The sequence below is a fragment of the Camponotus floridanus genome, unplaced genomic scaffold, assembly GCF_003227725.1.
Source record: "Camponotus floridanus strain SB8 unplaced genomic scaffold, Cflo_v7.5 scaffold20, whole genome shotgun sequence".
Lineage (NCBI taxonomy): Eukaryota > Metazoa > Arthropoda > Insecta > Hymenoptera > Formicidae > Camponotus > Camponotus floridanus.
This window is the reverse complement of record NW_020229326.1, coordinates 235,390-248,360: the sequence shown is the minus strand read 5'-3', so window position 1 is coordinate 248,360 and position 12,971 is coordinate 235,390. Positions and strand designations below refer to the sequence as shown.

The window sequence follows — 12,971 nt, the reverse complement described above, 5'->3', positions numbered from 1 at the left end:
ATTTTTAAATTTATAATTAATAATCCACACTTTTATAATAACAGATTTTAATAACAGATTTTCAATTTTTATTTATGGATGGATATATTTAAATTGTTGAATTGACATGAACGAATGATTTACAGAAGCTTGAATATATTAATAAAATAATGAAGAATATCAGAAAAAATTTAAGATGTATACAATTATATATAAATTATAAATTTTTAATAAGATCTAAGAAATACATATTTTAAAAAAATTTTTAAACTCTACGTTACACTTTGATGATTAAAGACATTTTCATTAGCCAAATTTCGCAGGAAAAATTCTATTCTACTTGTAATCCATGAATTTTCAGATAGAATTTCGAAATGTCGATTTCAATTGATATAATACTAATAATATCCTTTTTCATAAAGCGATGTAATTTTTTACTAAATTTTTATTGCGAGTACTGTTGCGTCAAGACAAACAATACATCAGCCGAGTACTGATTTAGCACAGATTCCAACCGTTTGGAATTCGTTCGCTACCTTACGGTTACAGGCGCGTAAGATCACTTGGAATGCAGATAATAAGATGTCAGCACTGGTGTCTGATTGGCGGTGCCCTTTGAATAACGTTCCGCTTATCATTCGTTTTGATAGAGAAATAGTAGGGGAGCATTGCCATTGACATACACCGAATAGGCTCAGTTATCTGGCGTTTATCCGCGCAAACTAGAGCGGCCGCGGTGTGTGGTGGTGATTTCTGAGTTACCCGGTAGACAGGAGCCGTCTCGGCGAGCGAGAAAAGACTCGAGGATCGCGATCCAGTGGAAATCGCGGTCCGGAAGTCCCTCCTGCATCCACGGTCCAAGGTCAAGGTGAGAGTGTTTCCTTGACGCGCTTTCTTTCCTTTTAATATTAAACAGGCATTTTTGCACATTATAAATATTTTTTTACAATGTTTTATGCAGGGCTTGAAAGAAACATTCTCGAAAGATACTTTTAGAATATAAAATTTAACTTTCTCCTTTTTTTATTCTTAGAAATAATAAATAACGTCGAAATATATCAGTAATTTCTATTTGTTTTCAAAATTTCGAATGAGAACCGGAATTATTTTCCACTGTAAACAATGATAATGTATATTCGCATAAATTATTAAGTTAATACATATGTTAAATGTATACCGGTATTTAATTTCATAAAAATTTCAATGATTTTATGCACTATGATTATTTTTGATAGTAAAATATCAATCATTATCTTTTGCAAATAAGTAAATCATTTCGTTGTTCTATATCAATAAAATCATTTTGTTAAATCAATAAAATTGCAATTATGTATTTCTTTCTTCTCTTTATAGTTGTTATTATACAATATCAACTGACAATTACCATATATGCATGATTATATTTAAGAAAAAAGAAATAAAGTATTACAATAAAAACATTCTTGTATGCAATGATTTAAATAATCTCGTTTCTCTTACGAGACAAAATAATCATAGAATTTTACATAACTGTGTAATTGACTTTTTTTACGAGCAATCTTACGAAAAACGGAAATAATAATTGGCAAAACTTTACATTAATGTTCATGCGTGCGCGCATGTCTGATTCTATGAGATGCTTGAGATAACTTACAATTACATAAGTAATTGCATTTAGATACATAGAGAATGAAGATAATTGCGGAAAAGTGAATAGCGTTTCCACTGATGTATAAGACAGAATAAAAGATTTTTTAAATCTGCACTCACAAAATAACATTCACAAAGTAACTATAAGTAGCTCTATTGATTAACAATATATTATATAATAACATAATATATCATTAATTATTATTATAATAGCATATTTTTAAAAATATTTGTAAGATGTTTAACCAAATATTGAGAATATATTGTGTGATTATTATGATTATTTATATGAGATATTCATAATGTTTTATAATTAACAAATATATTTTAATTTTTTTATAAAAGAGTGCATAAAAATATTGAATAAAATAATTTTATGATTGTTCTTACTATTTAAATAAAAAGAACAATGCAAAAACAATTAGAAATGTTTGATGCTATCAATGTTTTATTAAGAAGTACTTTATTTTGCTTGACAAAACTACGTAAAATATATTTGAACTCTTTATTATTTGATAACTTTAAGATGTAGATTAGATTGCTCACCATAAATGTTACTTAATCACGTATACATATTATTATAGTATGAAAGAATTCTTCTTAATATTAATTTTTTTAATTTCTCTTTCCAGATCTTTTCAGAAAATAAATTAATTATATATTATATATATACAGGGTCTACCAAAAGTGTGGAAACCCCTAAATATCTCGGAAAATATACGTTTTACAGAAAAGTGTTTCCAACAAAAGTTGTAGGGTTTAAGAAGATCTATATACTGATTCTATCAGTTTGACCTTGGATGGCGTCGTCAAGGTCAGGTCAAGGTCACATTGACTTTTTTAAATGACACCCCCTACATTTGATTGCATATTCTTATAGCTTAATTCAAGAGCTTTCCAAAACACTATAATAATGTTCATTTTTATTAAGTACTTTGCGAGTTATGAGGGTTGAAATAATTTCTTAATTTTACATAAACCATAAAATATCTAGTAAACCATTCATTTTTCGATTATCTTACCTTCATACTTTTATGTACAAATTAATGAGAGGAATCAATTGGTGTAAAGAAAACACATAGTTGTTTCTAAGAAAAAATATGTAATTTGCAATTAACAATTCCATATTTTTTCTTAAAAACAACTGTATGTTTTCTTTACACCAATTGATTCCTTTCATTATTTTGTACATAAAAGTATGAAGGTAAGATAATCGAAAAATGAATGGTTTACTAGATATTTTATGGTTTATGTAAAATTAAGAAATTATTTTAACCCTCATAACTCGCAAAGTACTTAATAAAAATGAACATTATTATAGTGTTTTGGAAAGCTCTTGAATTAAGCTATAAGAATATGCAATCAAATGTAGGGGGTGTCATTTAAAAAAGTCAATGTGACCTTGACCTGACCTTGACGACGCCATCCAAGGTCAAACTGATAGAATCAGTATATAGATCTTCTTAAACCCTACAACTTTTGTTGGAAACACTTTTCTGTAAAACGTATATTTTCCGAGATATTTAGGGGTTTCCACACTTTTGGTAGACCCTGTATATATATATATATATATATTATATATATAGATCTAAATTGTAATTTATAGTAAAGACAAATTGATTAAAATTTTCATATTTTTTATAGAATCACAGTATAAATATTCAATAAAGAGGTAAATACTATATAATTATGCAGAATATAAAAAATATTTGTGATCTTATCAGATGATAATATTATCAGATGATATAAAATCAGATGATAATATATGTATTCTTTCGTTTAATATACAAAATTACAATCGAAAGATTGAATAAATTAAATTGAATTGAAATTATGCAAGAAATTGAAAAATATTTAATATATGCATTTCATAATTTATCATTTTATTTATATTCTGTTTGCGGATGCTCGCATTGTAAACATCAGTCGGATTAGGTCGGTGTCTTCTGGTTAAAAGGAAGAAGAAAAGTTATGTAACGTTACACATGTTCGCATACATTCAAAAGACGTCATTGTTACTACTGATATATCTACGAATATCTATTGTCGTTACTGATATATCTACGGATCAACGAAATTTATTACATTATATTAATAATTATGTGACTTATATACGATAAAAGATAATGGGTCTTATCGCGACACGTATTGCGCGCACGTGTCCCATGTTTTTTAAACTTTTGCGAATGTACGTGTTGCAAATTGTACGCACGCTGGAAACTGAATGCACGCGAGCGGCAGTCGTCGACTACAAACGATTCGAAAACAATCGCGAACGACTACGATCTTCCAATCTTTTCTTTCTCCTTCTTACGTACTGTCCGATACATACTTGTCTAGACGAGCTGTGATCAACGCAAGTCATCATCGACTTCCGTTATCACTGCAACAATACATTCTTTCTTTCATTTATGCTTTATATAGCGCATTGACTTTATTAATGATATCGCGACGCTTTTATCGCGAATCTTAATTTCTCGGAATTTTCTTGTCAAAGCTGCTGATACAAAATATGGTTGATCTAGCAAAAAACGTTTGAAACAAAAATCAAGAAAGTGATATATTTGATAGCATTTGATTAACATGATTAGATATATGTAAAGATGTATAGATAAATTAGACATATTCATTACATGTTCCTATAAAAATAGAAAATAAGATGTATATATATGATTCTGTATGGGATATAAATTATCTCTTTAAAAATAAATTAATATATACTAAAAAAATATTAATAAATATAATAATTAAATATACACAAATTAAATAATTTTGAAAATAAAATAAAACTTTTCAATCAATTTTCTTTAAGGCTATCAACAATATGAGTAAAGATTGTGGAATATGCGGGATTTATCCCAAGTGGTTGCGAAATCGAGCCACCCCGAGAACCTTCATTGCCGTCTATGGTCTACTGGGCACCGTCCAGGCGATGGCCTTCATTTACATCATCGTCACCTTGACGACTCTGGAGAAGAGATTCAAGATTCCCAGTCGTACGACAGGTGAGCTTCATTCCCCTATAACCGACGTACAATAAAACCTCATCGAGACGCGACGACTGTGTTTTATTTGACAGTTTATGAAGATACACATATCACACATTTACGAGTTTACGCGATTAGAACTCTAATAGGACATTAATTAAACGTCGTGTTAGACAATCGTTTGAAGAAAGAAACTCGAATGCGAAGTTTCAATTATTCATGCTCGAAAGATCGCTTTTTATCTCGATACAATAGAACTTCATCTTTGAACATCATCTCTCGTCTTATAATCGCCTTCAGCCTCGGATTCCATTGCCAGTGAAGTCGAGTAGCCGAGCGTTCGTGGGTTATGCTCGTGTATTCGCACACACATGCGAATCGCGTTCCTGTGTGGGTTTATCTAGTAGGTAAGTAGTGTGTCGCAATCATAGAAGTGACAAATCTGTCATACAACGAGCACTGTACGAGCAAAGGCGCGTATTACACATGCGAATTCGGAGCGAGATGTCAACGCGTTTATGTAGAAAAACTGTACATAATTTCTCGAGAGAAAAAACAAATTAATTAATTGTTAACAAGTTCATTAAATAACGTATATACATGTAACGATATAAAAATCTATCTTTTTCTCCTTAAAATATGATATACAAGATATTAATAATTCTTTTCACATGTAAATAATATATATAATATGAAAAGAAAATTTACTGACAAATACATATACATACGTGCGCACAAATTTTTAATACGGTGCTGTAAAGAATTTAAAGGATTAAAATTGAAAGATCGGAAGACTGTGTTTAATTAATAATGAACGTTTACGCACTGCAGCGAGATGATAAGGTAATCCTTTGTTTACTCATATTGCATATAATGAACAGAAACGAGCAAGTCATTTGTATTCGCGAGATTAAGCATCACTTTCGACACGATTCATATTAATGAGAAATATTTTTATTTATTTTAATTAAGTATCTTCTGAGATTTGAACTTTTATTGATAGGCATTCAATAAGGTCAAAACGCATGCGATATAATTTGATTATTTGAATACACTTGTACATAAATTATTTATATCAGTATGCTGTTGATTCTCCAAACAAAACTGTTCCAAATAAATGAGCACAAATTGCAATTATACCTCAACGCTGCAATGTTGCATTTTTAATGTACGAAGCGAACAATCATTTTATTAGGTAGAAGCGACTAGTATATATATATAAATATGTCTATTGCGCAAATATAAACATCATATCAAAATTGCATTGATTATAAATATTTTAAATTGTATCTAAAAAAATTAATGGGAATTTTATTATTTTATATTACAGAAATAAAAAACTTTACTTTAATCTTTAAAATTAACATATATTTAATGATTTTGTGAATTATTTTATTATATATATATAATAATTATTATATATAATAATGTTATTATATATAATATATTATATATTGTGCTCTTTAAAATTACATCAACTTTTTATCTCGATAAAATAGAAAAAAAATAACTGTTAAAGAAATTTCGAAAATTTCATATTAATTTGTAAATATAATAATATGGTATAATTGTTTTCATTTAGGGTTGATTCTTTCGGGTAACGAAATCTCGCAGATCTTGTCTTTGATCTTGACCTACTACGGAGGATCTAGTCATCGGCCGAGATGGATCGCGGTTGGAGTGGGCTGCAGCGCATTGTCCTGTCTCGTATTGGCCCTTCCGCACTTCATATATGGCCCCGGGAAGGACGCCTTGGCATTGACGAAAGAATATCTGGATCAGACCCTGCTGAACAAAACGACCGTCTCAAGCGACCTTACAATTTGTTTGCGCGCGGATCAACCCGAACAATGCGACGCCGAAACTATGTTGAGCGTCAGCCTTCTCCCGCGACTGCTGGTTTTTATATCTCAATTTATTCTCGGTATCGGAACTACTCTTTATTACGGTCTGGGACAGACGTATCTGGATGACAACACGAAAAAGAAAAATACACCTATGCTCTTGGGTGAGTAATGATTGATAAATTTATCATTATTGATAATCTTTAAATTAATAAAAAATATATCTTGTTTAACATCTAAATTTATCTGTAGATGTATAGAAAAATGGTTTTGTTAAAACATCGTAATAATCTTATTAAACGGATAAGAAATAGAAGTAAAGTTTACATTAACTTACACAGCACGGGTCGCTTTTATTTTGGTATATATTGTACCCAGATAGCAAGCACATGCTACTTTGATGTCCCAACTAGTCATTTTTGGTCATATGTCAAAATGACTGATTTGTTATATGACTTTATATTGACGTCTAAATGTAACATTATTTTGACGTCATATTTCAATCATGAACTAACGATTATTAATGTGATTAGTTAGTACATCGATAAAAAAATCTTTAAAAATTTTTTATATAACATGACTTTCGCGATCAGATTTTAACAATTTTTCTTTTAACGCATGCGTTTGTCTGTGTACGATTCATGTTGTTTAACCACTCAAGTGTTCATTAAATTAGTGTACAGTAAAAATATTTTATAATTATATCAATTGAGTATAATTAAAGTGCCAAAAAATGTACACATTTTTTTATAATATAATTGATTGGCAAAATATATTTTTATAAAACGCAGGCAACGGAAGACATTATTTGTTGAAATTTTATATGATATTAGAAATAAATTTTTATTTATGTTTAAATAAAATAATAATAACAAATATAAAACGTGTGACCTATTTTCTTATCATATTTGCGTTTTCCAGCGTTCGAATAAAGCAGTTTAATCGATTCGAGATTCCTCTGAAGAATAGAATGACTGCAATTGTTCAGTGATGTTCTCGAATCGATTAATCTGCTTTATTCGACAATGCTATTAAACACATTATTATGTTAAGAAAAAGACGTTAAAATATAGTACATTTTATGACATCAAGAATTTGTGACATTAGATCGTCACTTTTACACCATAAAAACATCAACTTGTGACGTCAAGAGTAGTCAGTGAATGATCAATTTGAAACGTCAAAATGACTGTGCTTGCTACCTGGATAGAGAGTATATTTTTAAATAATACACGTTTTGAATTTGTGGCTCCCGCCCACACATTTGTTTAAATATTTATTTTTTATTTTTAAATAATAATACTTTTTAATAATACTTTTAATAATACTTTTTAAAAATACTTAATAAAATATTTAAGAGATTCGCAATAACAGGTAGAAATTCGTAAAAAGCTGTATTGCTACATTTATTTTGAAATTTTTAGAGAAACTAAACAATAATTCAGAAGCGTTGATAGTAACACAATAACAAGCAAATGTAAAAAAAATATATAAACACAAGTAGGATATAAAGAAATGATACAAATAAGAGAGAATTATGATACTTCAAAATAATTTCAAAACCACGTATCTCAGGAACCAAAAGAGAACATCACAAAATTCAAAACATATATAATATTATTTAAAAGAATGTACTCCAATATATGACCAATACAAAAACGTAACAAACAAATTCCAAATAAATTTGTTTTGTTAAACGTGTAATTTTATTTAAAACGTTTCTGAATTTTTTACAAATTATTTTTTTATATGAGCATTTATTATTATTACATATTTAAATTATGTATTTTTCTCAAGAATCTTGAACGATACGATCGTTGTCATTGAAAATTTAAAAATAAAATTTAATATTACTAATTCCTAATTTTATATTAATTTTTAAGCCTTTACATTTGCTTTACGCACGGTGGGTCCGGCGGTTGGATTTCTATTGGGTTATGCTTGTTTGAGTTTATACATAGACCCAAAACTTCATCCCGTTATTACGCAAAAAGATCCGCGATGGTTAGGCGCGTGGTGGCTTGGATGGATCATTCTCAGTATTACATTGGGCATATTCGCCGTTTTGATCGCTATGTTTCCACGCGATCTTCCCAAATCGAAAAATATCCCAAAACAGGTAATTACTCACTATTATAATGTTGTTGAAATAAATATTTAATAAATAAATATTTCGTTATTAATGATATAAAAAATATTAAGAGCCATTTCTCATCGAAAAATTAATTTAATAAAAATATATGATATAAAATATATATATAATATTCTGATCGATATTTTAATTTCCTATAATCTTAAAAAATTATGTATTACATATATGACAATTTCATCTGTTATAAAAATATATTTTTTTGCATCAACATGTAATAAATGAATAATCTATATTAAAGAAATAAAGGAAACAGTTTCTTATTAAAAAAATGTAATTAATTTACCGCGATTTCTAAAAATATTAGGGATTAATTTATAAATTGGAAATATAAATAGAAATAATTTATGTGCGCAAAGATTTTTAAGAAATAAGTAACAACAAGTCAAATTAACGACGATTTTTTGCTTCAGGATGGCGAAATACCTTTGAAGCAGGATATAATACTTCAACAGAAATTGCCGATACAGATGGAACCTATGAAGCCGATTCCTCTAGAGGCTGAATACGTACCGACTATCCGTGAATTTCCAAAGGCTATGAAACGAGTGTTAACTAACTGGCTGTTAACTTGCAATAACTTAAGCGCCGTATTTTACATACTCGGCGCTTCGGCCTATATCACGTTCTTGGCGAAGTATCTTGAAGTACAATACGGTACGTCTGCGGCTGGTGGTACTGTGATAGCAGGTATGAACGTTGATCTACATGCGTTTGTATTAATTTATTTTACTTTAGTTATCATTTTCAAATATATCTTTAATAATCTTTTTGTGCGATAACGTTAAGACACATTATCAGAAAAAAAAACTTCGACATTTGTTATGAAACAAGTTAAATTTTAATATGAAATAATTTTCTCCCATAATGCTTTTGCTAGAAAATAATGATTTTATTAATTTTAATAATTGATATTAATAATTGATTTTAAATTTTAAATTGATTTTAAATTTTGAATTGATTTTAATAATTGATTTTAAATTTTGTGATGAAAAATGTAATATTTGATTTATCAGACTCGCCATAATTGTTTCTTTGTTATTTCTTAGGTCCCATATCACTAGTTGGGATGGTATTAGGATTCTTATTATCAGGATTAGTAATCAGCAAGTTCAAACCGGGTCCCAGACTGCTCCTCGGGTGGAACGTACTTGTCGGCATTTGCTTCGTCGCAGGACAAGTGTCCTTTATATTTTTCGAATGCACGGACGCTGGAATTCGCGGCATAGATTTAAATACCATGCAGTGAGTATATCTTTACAATTCGATTTTCTAAAGAGTCGCAATCCAAATAGCTATCTAATCGCTAACATTACATATTTTTCTCTTTCTATTTGTAGAATGAACTTAACCGCTGGTTGCAACGCCGATTGCAACTGCGCGAATGTGAAATATTCGCCGGTTTGTCACGAACCATCCAAGACGACTTTCTTCTCCGCTTGCCACGCGGGCTGTCGAACGATCCTGGACGACAAGCTGTTCGGCAACTGCAGTTGCCTGCCATTAGGCGAACCGGAGCAAGTCGGAGGCTACTTCGAGTATCTTAGCTCTAGTAAATCATCCTTCATTCCAGACCAACAGATGCACGTGTTGGATTCGCAGGCGTTCCCCATGATTTTTGACAAGGTCAAAGCCGGACCATGCATCAGTGACTGCAAAAAGTCGTATCTGTTGTTCGTAATACTTTCTTGCGTGATCCAAACGCTGGCTTGTTCCGGCAAGATCGGTAATGTCCTGGTGAACTACAGGAGCGTTGAAAAGAGGGATAAAAGTTTCGCTACAGGCGTCGCGCTCATGATCGTTTCGTTGTTTGCTCTGATTCCGGGACCGATTATCTACGGAGCCATCATCGATTCGACTTGCCTAATATGGGAGGAATCCTGCGGAACTAGAGGAAACTGTTGGTTCCATCATCGGGAGAACTTTCGATACTTGGTGAACATCTCGTCGGCCGGTGAGTATCACAGGTGAACGGCCCATTTTGCTGACGAGTCGTATTTGTTCTGCAATCGATTAGATAAAAAAAAATAACGCAAATAAATATAACAAGTAGCGCCTATTATCAAAGTTATCTTATCGGATCAGTTATGCGTTCGAATATTGTTTCTTTGCTTTCCATCATAAAAAATACTCATATTGCAGGATTTTCCATGATTGGAGTACTATTTGATGCTGGGGTTTGTTATCTCGGCAAGAATGTGGACTTATATGGCGCCGCGGAAAATGACAAGAGACGCGAATTGGTGAAGGAAGATGTCACGATTGATAACGCGAAGAAGAAAAAAGAAGCCAATGGGAATTTGAATCAGAGGATAGAACATGTTCATTTATAACGCTTGCTGCGGTCAAATAGGGTTTTATGTATTTTTATAGGTACCTGAAATTTATGTATTCCGGGTTTTCTGACTCCGACGCTGAACATTCCAACGATTTTTAGATAAAACAATGATTCCATTAGACAGCTAATCGTGTAAATAATTACATGTGCATCTTAAGAGCTGCATTCTAGAAGATCGAAAAAGGGAAGCTAGGTATACAGCTAGGTATACTGTTGTTGCAACTCTATTGAAACTCTGTCTTTTATTTGAAAATCATGCTTGTTCCTACTTCTTTGTAAATAAATTATGAATATTTTTATTATATGTCATACTTTTCATGTTTTATCATGATCTATCATCAGATATTGTCATTCTTTTTTACACAATATTTAATTCTGACCTTTTAATTTTCAAAATAAAAGACAAGTTTAGTAAAGAAGAAGGAAATAAATTTAAAAATTTTATATAAAGTAATTCTACATATCAATATATTGATACATGTCAATATATTGATGATGATGCTTATATTAATTATTATTTTTATTTCTGCAATTTTTCAAGCTAATTCGAACGGATTCGTTACTCCGATAAAGTATTCACCCTTCATTGCTTTATCATTCGCCAAATCTCCCGCAAGCAGAATGTAATGATAGTCGCGAGAAGGAAGGGTTCGTTCGAAAAAATACATCGGTAAATCGACCGTGCTAGTTCCTCGGTGTAGAAGGGAAAAGAATGAACCAAGACGAGATGGAAGAGGTAAAGTCTTAGGGGCTTGTTTTCAACCACCATCGAAATTCGAGGGGGTCAGCGGGGCACCACTGGGCGAAGGGATTACATCCCACGAGGCTGAAAGTAAAAAGGGAGTTTTTGTTTGAGAGCCTTTTAATTTTTAAGCCCACCCAGCTAAAGCAGGCGGCTCGACCCGTGTAATGAATTCCGCGACGTTCTCGTGACGTCAGGTCGTCTCTATCGATCGCATCCTTCGGAACACCATTAGAGGATGCGCTTCGGCATTACGATTAAGCGTTCTATCTTATTCCGTCGCAAATAAAGAAAAATGAGGTCTACGAGATGGTTAACTCTGACGAGGAATTCGCTGATGATGTTAAAAAACAACGCTGCGATTTTCTCAGAATTCGAAATCTTTTATCGATTTTATTTTATATTATTGAAATAATTTAATGCGACAAAGTGCACGTAAAAAAAGTTTTAAAGAAGAAATTGTTGATTGTATTTTTTGATACAGTAGTTATAATTTTGTTTTATATTTTTAATTGTGATGTTATAATACTATTTTATTGTAATATTCTAATCTTAAGAATCGGATTTGTTTGTATAAATTGTTATTTTGTTATCACTGGTTTTACCTTTAATGTAATAATATTTTGTAATGATATTTCCGAAATATTTAATGAGATATGAAAAAATATACATATATGATAAGGATAAATTTTGATTGGTTATAAGAAAATGAAAGAGAAGTGAAAACTGTTGCTTGTTTGCGCCTCGATCTGGCATTATAAAATTTTGCTGTTGTGTGTACACGTTGCATTGTGCATGACCCTGACCCATCTTTCATATAGACCTTATCAACGTCTTCTAAGTCGAGGTACAGTCCGATCTGTACTAGCTGCGAGACTGCCCGATAAAGAAGGACAGAGGCATGTGATATAGGCGACCGGAAGCAATCGGTTTACTCACCTTCCACCACTTTCAAGCTCGAGGATCGCATCGTTTTTATTATCGATCGTGCTCTCTCGTCGTATTCTTTTTCTTTGAATCGTAGAAGGAAGAGAATCATGATATGGACATGTATTATATTTTTTATATGTAGCATTTTATATGTTTTTGTTTTCAAATAATATGCTTCTTTTGCCGCATGATGGAATGCAACGACACAAACTTGGGCAAGTAAGACCAAGTAAAGGAGTAAATGCGAGTATAGGTTCTACAGTGTCGAGAAAAATGTTTGCAAACCGTTTGAAAAAATACCGCTTAGTTCTACTGCAATAATAACGATTCTAATATAGCTCGTCCGGCATTCTTGTTACGAATACTGCGTAAT

The 12,971-nt window shown here is 31.2% G+C and overlaps 1 protein-coding gene across 1 annotated transcript; it reads left to right on the top strand.

Moving 5' to 3' along the window:
• The first annotated feature begins 664 nt into the window (after positions 1–664).
• On the top strand, positions 665–11,312 carry LOC105250590 (solute carrier organic anion transporter family member 4C1). Its single transcript, XM_011256765.3, has 8 exons — positions 665–847; positions 4,421–4,613; positions 6,178–6,603; positions 8,323–8,558; positions 9,002–9,278; positions 9,638–9,833; positions 9,929–10,542; positions 10,731–11,312. The coding sequence occupies exons 2-8, from the start codon at positions 4,433–4,435 to the stop codon at positions 10,919–10,921; spliced, it is 2,121 nt and encodes a 706-aa protein (XP_011255067.2). The 5' UTR covers positions 665–847; positions 4,421–4,432; the 3' UTR covers positions 10,922–11,312.
• Positions 11,313–12,971: the final 1,659 nt, after the last annotated feature.

Bases quoted from the DNA above. Each gene is read 5' to 3' on its own strand.
- LOC105250590 (XM_011256765.3), top strand. From the start codon at position 4,433: ATGAGTAAAGATTGTGGAATATGCGGGATTTATCCCAAGTGGTTGCGA. The intron at 4,614-6,177 runs GTGAGCTTCATT...GTTTTCATTTAG, and splicing joins GATTCCCAGTCGTACGACAG to GGTTGATTCTTTCGGGTAAC. The intron at 9,834-9,928 runs GTGAGTATATCT...TTCTATTTGTAG, and splicing joins ATAGATTTAAATACCATGCA to AATGAACTTAACCGCTGGTT.